Consider the following 18,656-nt stretch of genomic DNA (forward strand, 5'->3'; position numbering starts at 1 on the left):
GTTGAGTAAAGAAAGAATTGGATGAATGTGTCCACCCACTGTGAATATTTAATATCCTAGAAATTTCTCTATATTCTTTCTAGCATCATCTCTGATCTGGGTCACTCAGGAACAAACTAGTTAATGGGCAAGGTATTATGATAAATTAATGCAGAAGATAATATATTCCCATTTTTGATGTTTTGTTTAAATGTTATTTGTTTTGTTATTTTTGTTATTCTATTTTGTTTTATTTTTGCAGTCTCTTTGGAATTGCACATGCCTTAACCCAAAGAGGAATAATGGAGGAATTTGTGAGCTAGTATCTACACCTACTAAAAAATCAGAGGAAAGCTAGTCCAGTGTGGATTGATAAGTTCATCTACTTGCCTGGACTGCTGAATAAAGATTTTCTGACCTCATTATTTTAATGTATAATCAATATTTATTATGAAATACTTCAAACATGCAGAAAAATGCAGAGAATTCCTCAACAAAGGTGTGTGTGTACACACATCACCCAACACGATCAAATCTTAGATTTTTAGAACTTGCTGTAGTTAATTGTGGTCTTTTAAGGCCCCATCACAGGTTATCATTCACAGTTCCAATTAATCAATTAATAGCATTAATTAATTGCTAGAACTAATTTCATATCCTTTTCTTCTTACCCATGGATAATAAATCATGTGTTATTATGTATTCATCCATCTATGAATAATGTGTAGTTTTTTTTCACATATTTTAAGCTTTATTTAAATAGCATTTTACTGTAATCTTCTTTGTTCAAAAATTTTGAGATTTATTCATGTTGATATTTAGGTCTATGTTCTTTATTTTCACTGAAGTGTAGAATTTTAATTTGTGAATATATCATAATTCATCTGTCAATATCTGTTAATGGACATTTGTGCTATTATAAAGTTCGGCTTTTTTTGGTTACTCATCATTATTCTAAATTGATCTTGTGTAAATGCATATGAACACCCGTTCAATGTAAAGTTAAAAAAGGTGAAAAAAAGGTAACAAAATCTTGCAAACTGGTCCAGCCACTATGGAGAACAGTGTTGAGATTCCTTAAAAAACTGGGAATAGAACTGCCATATGACCCAGTAGTCCCACTGCTGGGCATAGATCCTGAGGAAACCAGAATTGAAAGAGACACATCTACCTCAACACCCCACTCCAGTACTCTTTTGCCTGGAGAATCCCATGGATGGAGGAGCCTGGCAGGCTTCAGTCCATGGGGTCGCTAAGAGTCGGACACGACTGAGCGACTTCACTTTCACTTTTCACTTTAATGCACTGGAGAAGGAAATGGCAACCCACTCCAGTATTCTTGCCTGGAGAATCCCAGGGACGGCGGAGCCTGGTGGGCTGCCGTCTATGGGGTCGCACAGAGTCAGACACGACTGAAGCGACTTAGCAGCAGCAGCAGCAGCAGAATCTACCCCAATGTTCATTGCAGTGCTATTTACAATAGCTAGGACATGGAAGCAACTTAGAGGTCCATTGGCAGATGAATGGATAAGGAAGTTGTGGTTCATATACACATTGGAATATTACTCAGTTATAAAAAAGGAACACACTTGAGTCAGTTCTAATGAGGTGGATGAAACTGGAGCCTATTATACAGAGTGAAGTAAGTCAGAAAGAGAAAGAAAAATACTGTATATTAGCTCATATATATGGAATTTAGAAAGATGGTAATAACGATACTACATGCAGAACAGCCAAGGAGACAGAGATGTAAAGAACAGATTTTTGGACTCAGTGGGAGAAAGCAGGGGTGGGATGATTTGAGAGACTAGCGTTGAAACATGTACATAACCATATGTAAAATAGATGGCCAGTACAAGTGAGCACATGAAGCAGGGCGCCTAAAGCCAGTGCTCTGGGACAACCCAGAGGGATAGGGTGAGGAGGAAAGTGGGAGGGAGGTTCAAGATGGAGGAACACATGTCTGCCTGTGACTGATTCATGTTGAGGAATGGCAGAAACCATCACAATACTGTAAAGTGATTATCCTCTGGTTAAAATAAATACTTTTTAAAAAAGTCATTTAAAAAAGGTAACAAAATGTAAAGTTCCAATAAGAACAGGGTAAGCATTTCAATTTCTGTTTCTATGAAATTGTCAGAGAATTTGCCTAGAGTCTATCTTCTGAAGGAACATAAAACACTTTTACAATTGAATTTTAAAGGCACTAGGATCAATTTTTTAAAAAGTGTTAATTGTGAAGTTAGAGACTGTATCTAGTGTAATGATCAAGAGGATGGCCTTTAAATTAGATGCCAGTGGGCTCCTGGATCTGCTATTGATTAGCTGAGAACCAGGGCCAAGGCACTTAACCTCTTTAAGTCTCAATACCTTGTGAGTAAAAAGGGAATAACTGTTGAACCCAGTTTATAGGGTTGTTGTAAATGAGGTGTAAAGGTTTAAAAGCTAAGGGTTTGGCATATATCAAGGAAACACCAATAAATAGGAAAAATTTCCTAACAACAAATTTGAGAGTCTATATTTTGGCGCGCGCGCACACACACGCACACACACGCACACGCACACACACACACACACGGCTTCTCTGGTGGCTCAGGTGGTAAAGAATCTGCCTGCAGTGCAGGAGACCCGGGTTCCATCCCTAGGTCAGGAAGATCCCGTGGAGAAGGGAATGGCTACCCACTCCAGTATTCTTGCCTGGAGAATCACATGGACAGAGGAGCCTGGCGGGCTACACAGTCCATTTGGTCACAAAGAGTTGGACATGAGTGAGCGACTAACACACACACACACGTTAAAATTTTCAGTTATTTAAACTAGCCATATTTGTACATTACACTTGGGCAACTGTTGTTATTATAACAGTGACATTTGAAAAATATTTAGGGTCCATACTATAATTCTCTGTACAGGTCAGCCCATGTATAATGGGATGTTTTTGTAACCTCAAAAGCTAAACATTAGAATTTGAAAACTTACCATGGCATACAAAATTCTCATCCTCAACAATTTATGTTAAAGTAGCACATTAGTGGGAAACAGCAGCCCTATTATTTTTAACACAGTTAAGGATTTGTGAGCATGAAAAAGACTTATTTTGTTAGGAACCAAACAAGTACTTTTTTTTTTATTATTGATGAGCATGTAAGTGTGTAAAGAATATTTAGAAATCACTGTTGAAGATTAGGCTGTATAAAATATGGTTTTGAAGACTTTTAAATCCTCACCACAGATTCTCTATTTTAGGTATCAAAAATGCTGCATTTTAACACCAAAATGTGACCAGGGAAGACCTAGTCGTTTAAGACCAAAATGTGATCAGGAAAGAACTAATTGTGGCCCACCACAATTCTGTGCAAGAATGAGCATTATATACTCAACAGAAATGAGTTTGTGTAGCTAAATCTTCAACAGATGCTGGAGTTCTGGCACAGAAATGGGGTGGTCTAATCCTGACTTTTGTATGTTAATGTGCTTTCACAGCAAAGGTATGCGAATTAACACAGACTGAGATATTCTTGAAGAAAGACATTTATCTCCTTTTTGCCATCTGTGATGAATTGTTCAGAGCTAAAGGAACATCAGGCTTGAACCAAATCTCCTGCTGCCCTATATAGTTTTCACAGTCTCCTTTTCAATAACGCAAAGTCAGGGCAGCCTCACTGCCAGACCAGCGCTTCTTCAGGAATCTTCCCGTAAAATGACAGGATAAAACCATCTATAGTACAAATCAACACCGTTGTTTTCAAACTAAGCACTCTAAAAAGTTGCTTGAACAAGAAAAGACAAATTTGCCCAGTTGTGTGGTATTGTGCAGTTAATGTAAGGTACACTGTGAAATGTATGGCCCTGAATGTTACATTTTATTCTGATATGTCTTAAGTTGGACTGGGTAAACAATGTTAGATGTTTGATTAGTGTCAATATGCAAGATGTTATGATTAGGTATGGTTGTTCTTTTAAACTACCACATTATTTTTTGTATAGTTCCTTTGATCTCTGTCAGATAGTAAGAACATTTCTAATTTAAAATATATTGACTTTGACTCAAAAATTCATTTTCCTGTTGCAAATTTACTGATATCTAAAATATATAGTTTATGTCTCCTGCATTGGCAGGTGGCTTCTTTACTACTGAGCCACCAGAGAAGCCCTAAAACATATTGCTAGATGGTTAAAAAAATCTGCAAAATAATGATGCCAACTTCTGTCTCTTTTACAAGTTGTGCCTAATGGTAATTTATCTTTTAAATTCTTGAATCTTAATTGAAGGTGAAGGAACTGTAGCCAATAACTTTGTATATACTTTTGAGAAATAGCAAGGAGACTGACCTTATAATGTAGTTGCACTTAAATGATTATAGTTGAGCTAGCATTGGTTTTCTTGTTCTAACATTATTTTTGTCTTATCTGTATAACATGGGATTGGGCCCATACTTTGTTTGTTTAATAAACATAGTCATTCTTACAAAGTTTGTTTATATTCCACTAATTCCCTATCAATATTTTTTAAAAAAGGTTTTCTGCTATTGAATTCTAATTTTTAGTATATTTGATGATTAATACTGTGGTTCCATAAAATGATTGAAGATCTTCAATAAAGGAAAAAATTTAACATAAGCCTTCAGTATTTTAAGAAAACTGTATTGTGAAATGCTCCTGACACTGTATATTTTGACAAGAACTGCTTTCTCTTAAATGTGTATAAAGTCAGGAGGCAAGTTTCTCAATATTCTAATACTCAGTTATTTTACCTGTCATCTTACATCAAACCATTATTTTCCTGTGGTAGCATTTAACTCACCTGACTCCAGCCACTATTAATGTATTTCTGTAGCTTGTAAAACAGCTAGTTATCACTGTGTCTATTTTAGCTTGTTTGTACTAATTATTTATTTTCATTTTCTCTAGGATATAGACCTGCTGCTAACTGGATTTGATTTGTAAGCGGGAAATGTACAGTCAGTGGCCACTCTCATCACGTTGCTACTATGGAAAACAGAATGGTCAATAGGATATGGTCTGATAAATAGTGATGATTGAAGATGCTACTTCAATACATGTGAAATCAGTGAAGATACTGGCTGCATGAAGAGCTTTCTGAGCTTTTCTTGACAAAGAAAAGAAAGAAATTTAAGAAATCAGAGGTGTAGTCTACCAGTATACGGTTTTTCTCAAGTGGATACAAATACCTTTGACTCACTGTAACCAGACAACTATACAACTAATGTGGGACCATGGCAGTGCCCAGATGCACGTGGCCAGATTATGTTTGGAGAGCAGTCATGGCCTGCTTGGTACACAGGGGGTTGGGTGCCTCATTGACTCTTTGTGTGTTGAGCTGTTTGCTTCAGGCTGCCCATGTGCTCTCACAAAAATTGGATGATGCAGACCCACTGGTGACTACCAACTTCGGCAAGATAAGAGGGATCAAGAAAGAACTCAATAATGAAATTTTGGGTCCTGTTGTTCAGTTTCTTGGTGTTCCGTATGCAGCCCCGCCAACAGGGGAACATCGTTTTCAGCCTCCGGAACCACCATCTCCTTGGTCAGACATCAGGAATGCTACTCAATTTGCTCCTGTCTGCCCCCAGAATATCATCGATGGCAGATTGCCGGAAGTCATGCTTCCTGTGTGGTTTACTAATAACTTGGATGTGGTTTCATCGTATGTACAAGACCAGAGTGAAGATTGCCTGTATTTAAACATATACGTCCCAACTGAGGATGGTGAGTTTACTACAGGAAAAACAGGGAGATATATTTATATTTCTCTTTTCTATTCTAACGATATTAATTCATATGTACTAGTAGCATGCATGGCTTTTCTTGTTGGCATGTAGACATATTTTACATGCGTGCATGCCGCTCTGTTTATGTGTGTTAGTGTATCTGTTCTTATTTTTCCCTGTGCCTACTCCTTCTCTTTCCTCTGCAGCACGTATATTTAGGTAGAAATGGGTTCCTAATTTCCATTTCTTACCGAATGACTTCTGAGAAGATGCATCAACATTTCTCCATTGCATGTGCAGACTCAGCGAAGTTGGGGATCTCTCGCACTCAGTAAATGCAGGAGCATATTAAGTTAGATAGTGGTGTTGCATGTTCCGGCGGTCTGTGATGGAGCGCCATGTTATTTTCTAGTCTTCTATTCATTTTTCAGTAAAAAGAATATCCAAGGAATGTGCCAGAAAACCCGGCAAGAAAATATGTAGAAAAGGAGGTATGTATAAAAGTGGAAATAAAAAAATGGGGGAAACAGCTTGCAGAGGAGGAACAAGATATTCTCCCTAAGGATGGTTTGCTGATGCTGGAAGTGAATGGCTAGGTGATACTTGGAATTTAATGAAGCCTGTCAAAGAATAGAAAGATGGTTGAGGAGCGCTCTGACTAGATGTTGACAAAGCTCCTTGGTGGAGCCTTGTGTTGGTGCTGGTAGCATGGCAGGATTTGAATCTCTGCTTTGAGTTTGGCTATAGAGAAGATACTTAGGTAATTACATTGCCGGCAGGGTAACCAAAGATGTTGCCTTCCCAGCTGGTCAACTTTGATCTCCCAACCCTTTTATTTATTAACAGATAATAGATTCCTGTTTCTCTTACAAGTGATCGGTCACAAACCTAGTTTTTTGTTTGTTTATCCTTAGTTCTCTCTGAAGACCCTATGAACTTTCTCATTTAAGGGTAAATTTGCTATAACTATTGGGCAATCACCATTATTAAGTAATGGTATATTTTCCTAGACAGTCTTCCTATTTTCAGTCACTCCTACAGGAAAAAAAAAAAAAAGGGATTTGCAGCTTTTTATACTAAATATTTACAGTCTTGAAATTGCTTTAACATTTTTATATTTATGTTAAACAATTTAAAACATAGGGAAGAACATGATTCAGAAGCTACAATTAAATCAACCTTCAAATCATCCTCTAGCCAGATTGAGCAAATGTAGACACTGACAGCTGCAAGCTTGCATCTGAATGTAGCTTGTCCACACTCCGTTTTTATATAACATCCAGTAAATCACTCATAGGAGAGTATGATTTTCTCTGGCAGTAAATTATCTAAGTGTTATTTTGACCTTATTATAACTTTGCCAAATTTTCAATCTTCATACAGAAGTCATATTAATATTCTAGTGCTGTACATTCTCTCTCTCTATGCACTTCTAATCTGGCTGGACCAAGTCAGATTTCATTACAACATCCATGTGGGTGGGGACTGTCTAAACTGTTTGTTTTTACTGCAATTGCATTATCTGGAAGAAGCTTCATATAACCAAGTCCTCAATTGCAGATCAGAAGTATTTGCATTAATTGGAGTTTTGTTTTGTTTTTGTTTTTATTTCTTTGGTTAGACTCATAGAATAGGATTTAACCTTCATTTTATTATTAATGTCATGATTTGGGCTGAAGGAATAGTATACTTAAGGAGGTGGGTATGGAGGCAACAAAGATTTTTAAATAACTAAAAAAAAAAGTCTCTTGTTTTTTTCCAAATGAGAAAACTGCAGTAATTTACATGCTTTCAACTAATGTACAATACTGCAGTGGTTATTATTATGCAGCTTATCAAGCATGTGTAATTAGCTAAGTGACTTTCGCCTCCTATCACAAAGATGTTGATTCACAAAGTCATAAATAAAGATGCTATTGAAGAATGCATAAATAGAGCATAATACATAAAAATGTGTACAATCAAAAAAATGATAAGGACATCAAAAGGTAAGCTAGTGAGAAAGTGACCTTTCTTCTCATACAACTTCGGAAGAAAGCGGATTTGTTAAAAAATTATTTTTCATTGTCCTTTAGATTGTTGGTTCCATCTGCTTTATGAGACAGTTGGCAAAGAAGTATGTAGGCTGTGCTATTTACTTTGGCAAACTTTGAACTAATTTATAATTAGCCCGAGGACAAGATCTATAGATACCTTCATCAGTCTGTGTGGTTTATAGTCCACATCTATTGTATTTTTATATTAAGAATTCTAAAAAATTGGTTTAATTTGGTATTTACTATATTATTAATAAATAAGTTATGCTTATTTATTTGCTACCTGTATATTATCCTAGAATCTAAATAACAAAAATTTTTAATTAATTTTTTATAGATAATAGTATTTTTAAAAAAGAAAATAAATTTTAGAGCTAGTCTTTTACATAGAGGAGTTGAATTTTTCTCCCCAAACTTTCACCTTTTTTTTTTTTCTTTTTTATCATAAAGTGTCTATTTTGGTCACTTCCAGAAATCATGTTTTCCTGGTTCAAAAATATTAATCATTTCATGTGTATGCATATACTAATATATATATTGCAAATAGACTGTGAGTTCTTCAACAAAATTCTAGAAGTTTATAAAGGATGATTTAGGAGGTATAGGAGTAGTTGTGTTGCATTTTATCTAGGTACCAACAAAATTCTGGCTTATTATTCATCTCTTTTTATTAAATTGTGAATAGTCATCTGCAAAGGCAGATGGACTCCTACCCTTGTGTCAATCTGTGTATGCTGTATTCATTAAAAAATATTCCGTAATTGCCTATTATAGGCACTGTCAGTAATGAATGAAACAAAGTTCTCTCTTCCTATAGAACTTACATTCAAGTAATTTTACAAAGAACAAAGCATTTTCTACATTTTAATCTGTATGAGAGGAAGAAATCTTCTTTCTCTAAGAGATGCCTTGCTGTGATTTTTAAATAAAGTCTTTATAAGTTTTTTTCCTGTGCGAGTGAAGAACAAACCATATTTTTACCAATCAGCTTCCTCTCATTTACAACAGGTCCCAGTTGTACCCTTTAATCCATCTTTTAAAATTTCCCATGATAGTTTTAGCCACATGTTAATTACTCTCTAGATATTTCTTCAGGGTTTTATCCTTGCAAAATTGAAAGAAAGGATTAATGCTTAAAATGAGATGACTGCCAACACTTGGCCACATGGGCAGACAATATGTGATATAAATTGGAATTTGGATATAGAAGACTGACAATTTATCACCAAAACTTTATGAAGAAAGTATATGACTGCCCTTACTTTAGAAATATGAAAGTAGGTTCTGTGAATACTTTTAAATAGTATACGTGTTTTCTCTCTGTCCAAAGATCCCAGCATAGTCCTCTTGACTGCAATCAGGAGTAGCTTTAATTTGCTTATGTTTCATTTTTGCTTCCTCTAGTTTGCTGTCTTGTGAGAGTTGCCAACAAACAGGAATGTGGTCAAATATTAGGCAGAAAACATGAGAAGGAAGAACAAGGGACCCAGAGAATCCGCTGGAAATCAATTGGCTTACGGATACCCTAGAGATGTTTAGCTTTGTATTTCTCCAGTACTTTGACTGTTATTTGCACAGCTCTTGTGAGGTGAATGTAGAATCAGTTTTCATTTCTGTACAAGTTTTTTTACCCCAGTTTTATTGTATAGAAAACTAGAATCTCTGTATATGGCCCTGGTACAGTTCTTGACTCCTTGAGAATTTTATTCCTGATTTTCATAAATATTTTACTTTTGCATACTCTGCTCAGTAGTCTTTACCTGAGATACTATTGACTTCATTCAAGAGCCTTTTCCATAAAGTTAGGGTTTATTTGGTGGTTTATTGAACATAGAAACTGGTATTTTCCTAATGAGATATATATATATATATATATATATATATGTATAAATGACTATTATTGCTGTCAGTGTGTTTAGGATTTTAAAGGGGAATTATATTCCAGAATGTTCTTTCTTCATGCTTATACAATTTTATATAATTTCTTTATTCACTTAACAAATGTTTATTGAGTCCTTCCTCTGTGCTGGTTAGATTACCACTCTAGGCCCCCAAAATACATCAATAAAATATAAAAAACAAAAACATCTTTACCCTCTTGGAGCTTATATCTTAGTGTATTGGACACACTCTAGATGATAAACACAATAAATGACTAAATTTAAAGGGTTTAAAAAGATGAGAAATTAACAGAGTATGGAGGCTTAAGTGTCTTGTGGAACATGAAAATAATAGTATTGTCCTCTTCGGGGCAAAGACCTGAAGGAAATGAAATAAGTATCTGAGGAAAGAACACAGCAAAGAGCAAGTACAAAGGCATTAAGGTTAGATTCTGCCTCCTGTATTTAAGGAACAACTGGGAGTATGGTAAATCTGGAAAGAGTATAGAGAGAGAGCAGCAATGAGATTCAGAATGACCTGACTTTATATTAAAGAGGTCATTCTGGCTGACATATTAAGAGTAGATTGTAGAAGAGTATGGAGAAACTGGGAGAGCAGATAAGAGGCTGTTGTAGTTTGGATCAGACATCAGCCTAATCCAGGCACCGACCAGACAAGTAACAATAGAAGTGGAAGTCTTAATACATTACAGACATATTTCTTAGTCATTTGGTTATGGATTGTGAAAGAAAATGAACTGTCAGAGAAGATTCCTAGATTTTGATCTGAATACCTAGAAGAATAGATTCTCCATCAATTAAGATGGAAAAAAAAGTAATGTAGAATAGTTTTTTGGAGGGCACAATGGAAGGATGATGTTTACTTTTGAACCTGTTCAATTTGAGGTGACTCTTAGACATCCATGTATAGATTTCAAGGGACCAGTTTGACATTCAGTAGAGAGATATATGTGGAGATACAAATTTGGGAGTCTTATACTTTGGCCACCTGATGTGAAGAAATAACTCATTGGAAAAGACCCTGATGCTGGGAACGATTGAAGGCGGGAGGAGAAGGGGACAACAGAGGATGAGATGGTTGGATGGCATCACCGAGTCGATGGACTTGAGTCTGAGCAAGCTCTGTGAGTTGGTGATGGACAGGGAAGCCTAGCGTGCTGCAGTCCATGGGGTCTGCACTGAACTGAATTGTGATATTTAAAAGGTAAAGTTTTAAAGTTGTGAGACTGAGAATGAAAGGAATTGAATGAAAATAGAAGAAAGAAAATGATACCAAAGATTCATCCATGGGCCATTCCAACATGAAGAGGTCTGGAAGAAGAGAAGGAAAGACTTTGGAGACTAAGAAAGTATTACATGTGAGATGAGAAGATGAGAAGTAAACCAAGATATTTTTGTTGTTCTAGAAGCTAAGTAAAGAAAATGAATGAAAATAGACAAGAGTGATAATGCTACCAAATCAACTTTTGTGAGGTTATGTGGATCTGATAGACTGGAGTGGGTCAAAGAGAGAAGGGGTGAAGATCTGAAATCACTAAGCATAAATAATAATTTTATGAAGTTTTGCTGTAAAAGCGAGCAGAAAAATGGGTGTATTAGGGACCATAGAGGTTGTTTTGTTGCTGTAGGTTAAGATGGAAGAAATAGAGAAATATTTGTGTCTAGTTGGAAGGGATCAATTAAAAATATAGGAGAAGGATGATAGACTTCTAGAATAATATCTTTAGAAAAAGATGGGTTACAGTACACAGTTGGAGGTTTTGGATTAAAAAAAGCATACGTAGATAATTTAAATTAGCATGTAGCTAGGTGGAGTCCATGAGTATGAGTACATGGGCAGAAGTCATGGTATCATTCTGTTCTTATTGATCCTGTTTTAATTATTCAGTGCATAACATTAAGGCAAGTGGAGATAGAATTGACATTGTTGAGCTATTTATATGTTCTAGACATTAGCCTTATTAGTTAATGTTACAACAATCCTATGACATTCTTATTCCCACTTTATAAATGCAGAAATGGAGGACCAAGAAAGTTAAGTATCCTGCCCAAAGATACATAATCTGTTATCTGGCCAACTGTATTTCCTTTAAGGAGGTAATTTTAGAACAGAGGGAATAAAACAAAACAGTACAACAGCAGCAACAACAATCCCATTTATCTGGGATCCCAGATCAAATAGAAAATGAAATTAATGGCCAGTTTGGTAGTGGAAAAATCACTGCATTATGGAATAAGTACAGCATCTGGATTGTTGGGGACTTGAAGATGAATGGGAAACAAGATTAAACCAGAGATATGGCTTCATATTTGAATTAGTACCTTGGACACTTGTGGTTAAGACTTCTGAAAGCTAAACAGTTTAAGCCGAAACTCTGAAATGAAGTAGATCTAAAAGGGTTGTAAAGTTTTAAAAGAACAGCATCAATTGTCCCATTGTTTACTGACAGGCAGAGAATCTACTGAAGCCGATGATTAAAAGACTATTATAGTTGACCAACTCAGTTTTTCTGGAGAATAAATACCTTTTTTTTCTTGTAGAAAATTGGATTGAAATTGAAAACTAATGATATGCCACCAGCCAAAAGAGCTATGCCACGAAATAAACCCTCTGTAGAAAAGGCTTCCCTTTCTCTTACCCAGCATAATAGTAAATATTTTAATATATTGTTTTCACAAATAGAACATACTACTAGCTTCATAATTATGATGTAATCTTTGCTTTAATTTTGCTTTCCATTACAGACTTTGTCAATAATCTTTTCACCGTTCATGTTTCTCCTTCTCTTCTTTTTCCTTTCATGGTGGTATTGGGTTGGTGAGAAAATTTGTTTGGGTTTTTCTGCGCAATTTTATGGATAAACCTGAATGAACTTTTTGGCCAACACAGTACATGCTAAAGTAGTTTAGGAAATGACCAGCTTCAGAAATCATACCAGTCATACATTTCTTAGTAGCAATCACATAATCTCCTTCTGGATTTGATAATTTTAAATTCTGGACTAGATGTGGAAGCATAATTTCCAATCATAAGTCTTCACATAGTCTTTTGTAAGTGGACAGAATACTTTATGTAACACTCCTTATATTAGATTCCTAGGGCTGCTGTAACAAATTGCCATAAACTGTGTGGCTTTAAACAACTGAGATTTATTCTCTCACTGTTATGGAGTTGAGAAGTCCAAAATCAAGGAGTTGGCAGGTTTGGTTACTTCTGGAAGCTCTGGAAATGAATCTTCCTGCTTCTCTCTTAGCTTCTGTTGGTGGCCCAAAGTCATTGGTATTCTCTGGCTTGCAGTCGTATTGCTCCAGTCTCTACTTCTGTTGTTACGTGGTCTTCTTCTCTGGGTGTCTCCCAGTGTCTGTGTTTCACATGGTCTTCTCATAAGGACACCAGTCATAAGATTTATGACCCGTCCCAATCCAGTGTGACTTCATCCTAGTTACATTTTCTAAACCCTATTTCCAGATACGGTCATTTCTTTGCTAGGATTGCTGTAACAAAACACCACACACTGCATAATTTACAGAGCAGAAAATTTTGGTCTCACAGTTTTAAAGCCTGGAAATCTGAGATCAAAACATTGACATGGTTGGTTCTTTCTGAGGGCTGTGTGGAAGATGCTGTTCTGGGTCTCTTCCCCTGGCTTGAAGATGGCTATCTTCTCCCTATATCTTCACATTAGCATTCTCCCTTTCTCTACTGAGGCATGGTTGACATGCAACATTATATTAGTTTCAGGTGCACAAACATTATGATTCGCTATTTGCATATACTGGAAAATAATCAACACAATAAGTCTAGTTAGCAGCCATCCCCATACATAGTTGCAAACTTTTTTTTCTTATGATGAGAAGTTTTAAGATTTACTCTTAGCAACTTTCAAACATATAATACAATATTATCATCTATAGTCACCTTGCCGTATCTCACATTCCAGTGACTTATTTTGTAACTGGAAGCTTGTACCTTTGACCCCCACCTTCACCCATTTCACCAATGCCTCCCCCCAGCCTCTGTTCTATATGTAACCTTACTTTTTATTGTTTTGCTTGTTTGATTTTGATTTTTTAATTCCACATTTATAAGTGAGTGTTTGTCTTTCACCGACTTATTTCCCTTAACATAATGCCCATCCATGTTGTCTCAAATGGCAAGGTTTCATTTTCTATGGCTTAATAGTATTCTATTATCGATTTATCTATCAGTGGATACTTAGGTTGTTTCCACATCTTGGCTGGTGTAAGTGATGCTGCAATGAACATGTGGGTATATCTTTTTGAATTAATGTTTTTGTTTTCTTCAGATTAATGCCCAGAAGAAGAATTGCTAAATCATATGGTAGTTCTATTTTTTTTTTTGAGGATCCTCCACATTGTTTTCCATAGTGGCTGCATCAATTGACATTCTCACCAACAGAGGGCAAGGGTTCCCTTTTCCTAATATCCTTGCCAACAATTTCTATTAGTTGTCTTTTTGGTAGTAGCCATTCTGATAGATATGAGATGATGTCTTATTGTAGTTTTAATTTGTATTTCTGTGATAATCAGTGATGTTGAACATCTTCTTGTACACTTTTTTGTCATCTGTATGTCTTCTTTGGAAAAATATCTATTCAGATTCTCTACCTGTTTTTTAATTGGATTTTGGGGTGTTTTTTGTTATTGAATTATTAAATTACCCCTTTTTATGAAGACACTAATCATATTGTGTTAGAGCCCATCCTAATGACCTCCTCTTAACTAATTATATCTCTAAGACCCTATTTCTAAATAAGGTCATGTTCTGAGATATTTAGCATTAGGACTTCAGCACATGAATTTTGGGGTAACAGAGATTCTAGTTGGACATGAATTCTTTAAGTATACCATGAGCTTTTCCATTTTTTTCATTCACACTGAATGCCAGAAAGATCTCAAAATGGGTTGATAATTATACCCATTCTGTAGTTGAAAAATTATGGCTTGTTGGGGTTAAATAACTCACTCAAGGTCACATGGCTGCTAGTTAGGCATGCTGACACTCCTTTTCAAATAAAAACTCAAATTTAACTTGATATCCCATCTCTTCAGTCTAATTTAATTTGTCATCCAAATTCTCTCTTCTCTACTTAGAAGTTTCTTTAATTTGTGTTTAAGTAGTTTTCTATCAAGATTGCATTCTATGCATTAATTTTGATACTTTTAAGTGTTTAAGTGTTTGACTTTGTGTAGACAAAATGATTCAGATTTAAAAAAAAAAATTCCTTGAATTTTAAGCATCTTATCCAGATGGTTGCTTACATGCAAACACAGTTTTAGTTAAGATTAAGATCTTACAAATTAAAGCTCCGGTAGCATTGATTTTCAATACTGTTTCATTTATCATATTTAGGAAATTGGACCAAGTTCTTTTTAAAATAATTTTTAATTAAAGAGCTATTTCTTTGTTTACTTTAATCCTATGCATATGATATCTATATAATGCTAGCATTAGAGCAATTTAATTATAGCCCATAATTTTCATTGACACATGTGAAATGTTGCAAAAATCAGTTATAAACAATGACAAAAAGTGACACAAAAGCATCTTTCCTCTCTTCTTTTTGGCTCACATTCTGTTTTCCCATAAAAATTCAAGGCTCCTCTTCTAGAATCTTCTTTCCAGCTTCTCCAAGTGGAAGGAGAAAGAGAAGACAGGGGGATAAGTGTGTATAGCACAGTAATGACACAGGACAAATATAACCCTTTCTAGTTGATATGAAGCAACTGTAAGTAATGCTGCTGCTAGGAAAGGAAGAGGGAGCCATAGGTAAAATTATTAATAATATTTGTACACCTGATTTGGATTCTTAGGTCTCTCAGGTGTAGATATGTCCCCAATGAAGGGGGCCTGTGGAAAGAGGAATGCCTCTAGCTAGTGATCACTCTGCATTCCCACTGAGTTCCCACTCAGCATCCTCTCCAAGCTCACCATCCTTTCAGGTAGTGAACAGGTCAGGCCTCAGTTTGCAGCTCTAAGCTTTGACCAGAGAGAATTGATAGGTCTTGTCGGTGCAGTAATTTATAACCCAGGCAGTTCCTGAGGATTCTGAGCTGCCTCTGAGCTAGGCAGCCAACTAGCCTGCCATCTCCTCTCTTGACCCACACCCAAGTCCCTGCCATCACGTACTGCCATGCTCCTTCACATTCATGGCACCAGCACAGTTTGACTTTCATTCCTTACACTTATAGGGAGAGACTACCTACAGTTCCAAGAGTTCTTTAAAAAGGAGGGAGGGATTTTGTTGCTTAAAAAATTCTGGAAGTCATTTATTTAGGTAATTAACTTTATTTCAATGAGAACTGAAATATTTATAAATTTGGATTCAGAAGAGGAATTTTTTCTGTAACGACCATTGAAAATATTTTGTATTCCAACTCACTCCAAAAGAGCAAGGATGAGATTTTTTTTTCATGTTTTTAATTTATGAAGATCTTTGGTCATCTGTGCTGTCTGGCAAAGGCTTTTTGAGGGAAACACGCATACACACATACGCATACATATGTACACACATGTAAAACCTTGTAGAATATTTCCTGAGGCCTCAGATTGTCATTAATGGAATCTTTGACTATCAAAACAGTGCTTTTCCCTATCTATCTATCTATGTATCTATCTGTCTCTATCTATTAATTTATTATCTCTTTGGTGTTGATCCTGCTTTGCTCTGTTTTGTTCTACATCCAGAAGACCCTGCGTCAGATTTCCTACGTGGCTGTCCTCTCTCTGTCTGAGGCCACTGTGGACAAAGCACTCATGTCCAGAAATCAGCTGGAGGCTCAGTATGGCAGGGCATATCCTTTCCCCTGAGGGAGCTTAAACGGCCATGGCAGCCGGCAAATAATAAGAAACAGGACATTTTTGTTAGTGACCATGTCAATATGACCAAGTAAATATAAGTCTGATGTTTACTGAAATCTCAAAACCAAATCAGAGAATGGTTGTTTCTATGGGAAAAAATAAAAAAGGTAATGATGCTGATATTTGGCACTGTGTTCCCTATAATAAAACATTTAATTAAATCTTTAAATGTGTATGGAACACAAAATATGCACATGAGAATAAAACACATCGGGTATAACCAACACTATAATTATATCAGCCCTGTTGCCTGAGCCCACCTTTGTTTCTCTGCCAACAAGCAGAGGTTTAAAACTTTCTGTCCATCTGTTAAAATAAATAAATAAATAAACAGCCTATGCCGTACCTATACAAATCTCTAAAGCTTGGGAATGCTTTGGCTACTGATACAACAGCTGCTGAGTTTCTGGGCTGCAGGCTGTCTCTCCTAGAGGTAAATTAACAGCTGCTGCTCTGTGGTTCTGAAAAGTTGAGAGTCTACTCTATGCAGGGCACTGTCATAGGCCTAGGAGATAACAAAGATGCATGCATGTGTGCTCAGTTGCGTCCGACTCTTAGTGATCCCATGGATTGTAGGCCTCCAGGCTCCTCTGTCCATGGAATTTTCCAGGCAAGAGTACTGGAGTGGGTTGCCATTTCCTATTCTGGGGGATCTTCCCAACTCAGGGACCGGACCCATGTCTCTTACATCTCCTGCACTGGCAGGTGGATTCTTTACCTGCTAAGCCATCTGGGATGAAAGGGGCATTAAAGAGCTGTCTTCAAAGCATTCCCTATCTTGTGGGGGTAGCAAATACCGAAAGAGAAAACAACGTAGTAAGCACCCTGAGGAAGGGAAGCAATAAGCATTATGGAGGAGAGGTGTCCGTGGTTTAGAGATGTCTTGTGATAGAAAGTTGTCCTTGATGTGAGCACCCAGGTAAGACTATGGTTGTTCCTGCATGCCTTCAAAGGTGACTGTGGCCTGTGGGACCACATTTTTCTGAGTAATTCCAGATTAAAATATTTCTGCGTACTTATTTCAAATGTTTGTTTGCTTGTTTATTTGTGGATGTGGATATGTAAGTATAAGTATCTGTGCCTCCACCTTCTTTGCCCTAATAGCAATTGTCTTTTGTTATTTCTATCACTTTACCAGGCTTTAGAAACACTACCTGCCAGCTTCCGGGGTACTGAATCTGATCCGTCATGGGTTGGGAAACAGAACAATCACAGTTAAGAAAAAGGAAAAATAAACTTGTTCATGAGATAAAAACAAATAGGCTTGAAATGACTGTCTCTATTACAAGTAATACATAACAACTTAGATAAATTTGTTCAAAGATTTTTTTTAACAAATTTTATGTTACAAATAACTGAGGCTCTTGAAGATGTAGTCTTTAAGTAAATGAGATGTTTCCTAATTGTGAAGCTATAGGAGCCAACCCTGTCCTCATGAGGTGACCCCTCAGGAATGTGTGAAGGTATCACTTCCTCCTCCTACTCAGGATACTGCAGACATTATCCTTCCATGTCAGTGTACTCTTTCCCTCCTTCCTTCTCCAAGTTCCTCACCTTAATCTAGCATTTCCATAATTTCTTGCCTGAACCACTACAATAGCCTTATAATGGATCTTTCTATTCCATTTCTGCTCTTGCAATACATTCTACACAGAGGAGCCAATGTGATCATTAACGTCTGAAATCAGTTGCTACAGCCCCTTTCTTGTCCCCTCAGGGGCTTCCTATTTCTTTTAGAATAAATGTAGGACCCCTGACCACAGTCTGTGAGATCCTGCATGATGACTCCTGCCCACCTCTGTCGATGTCTCCTTCCATATCTTTCACCCTTGCTTTCTAGATTCTAGCCTTACTGATCTCTTTTTGGTTACTAGAATAGCCTATATATATATATATATATATATATATATATATATATATATATATATATATACTTTTTTTTTTGCTTTCTTTTTTTTTTTAAATTAATTTATTTTTATTTGAAGGATAATTGATTTACAATATTGTGTTGGTTTCTGCCATATATCAACATGAATCAGCCATAGGTATACATATGTCCCCTCCCTTTTGAACCTCCCTCCCACATACCACCCCGTCACACCCCTCTAGGTTACAGAGCACCAGA

General features: G+C 36.3%; 1 protein-coding gene across 3 annotated transcripts in view; it reads left to right on the plus strand.

Moving 5' to 3' along the window:
• NLGN1 (neuroligin 1) overlaps nt 1-18,656 on the plus strand; it is a 911,840-nt gene that overhangs the window by 159,765 nt on the left and 733,419 nt on the right. For 2 of the 3 annotated variants that reach the window (XM_081570961.1, XM_081570962.1), the window contains exon 2: nt 4,891-5,709. In XM_081570961.1, coding sequence (XP_081427087.1) covers nt 5,217-5,709 — 493 coding nt within the window. In that variant the 5' untranslated portion in view covers nt 4,891-5,216. Of the gene's footprint in view, nt 1-4,890; nt 5,710-6,142; nt 6,203-18,656 lie in introns of all 3 variants that reach the window. The other variant, XM_081570960.1, reaches the window with a different exon arrangement.

This window comes from Giraffa tippelskirchi, chromosome 2 (genome assembly GCF_054371585.1).
Source record: "Giraffa tippelskirchi isolate mGirTip1 chromosome 2, T2T-mGirTip1v1.2.pri, whole genome shotgun sequence".
In the NCBI taxonomy this organism is placed as follows: Eukaryota; Metazoa; Chordata; class Mammalia; order Artiodactyla; family Giraffidae; genus Giraffa; species Giraffa tippelskirchi.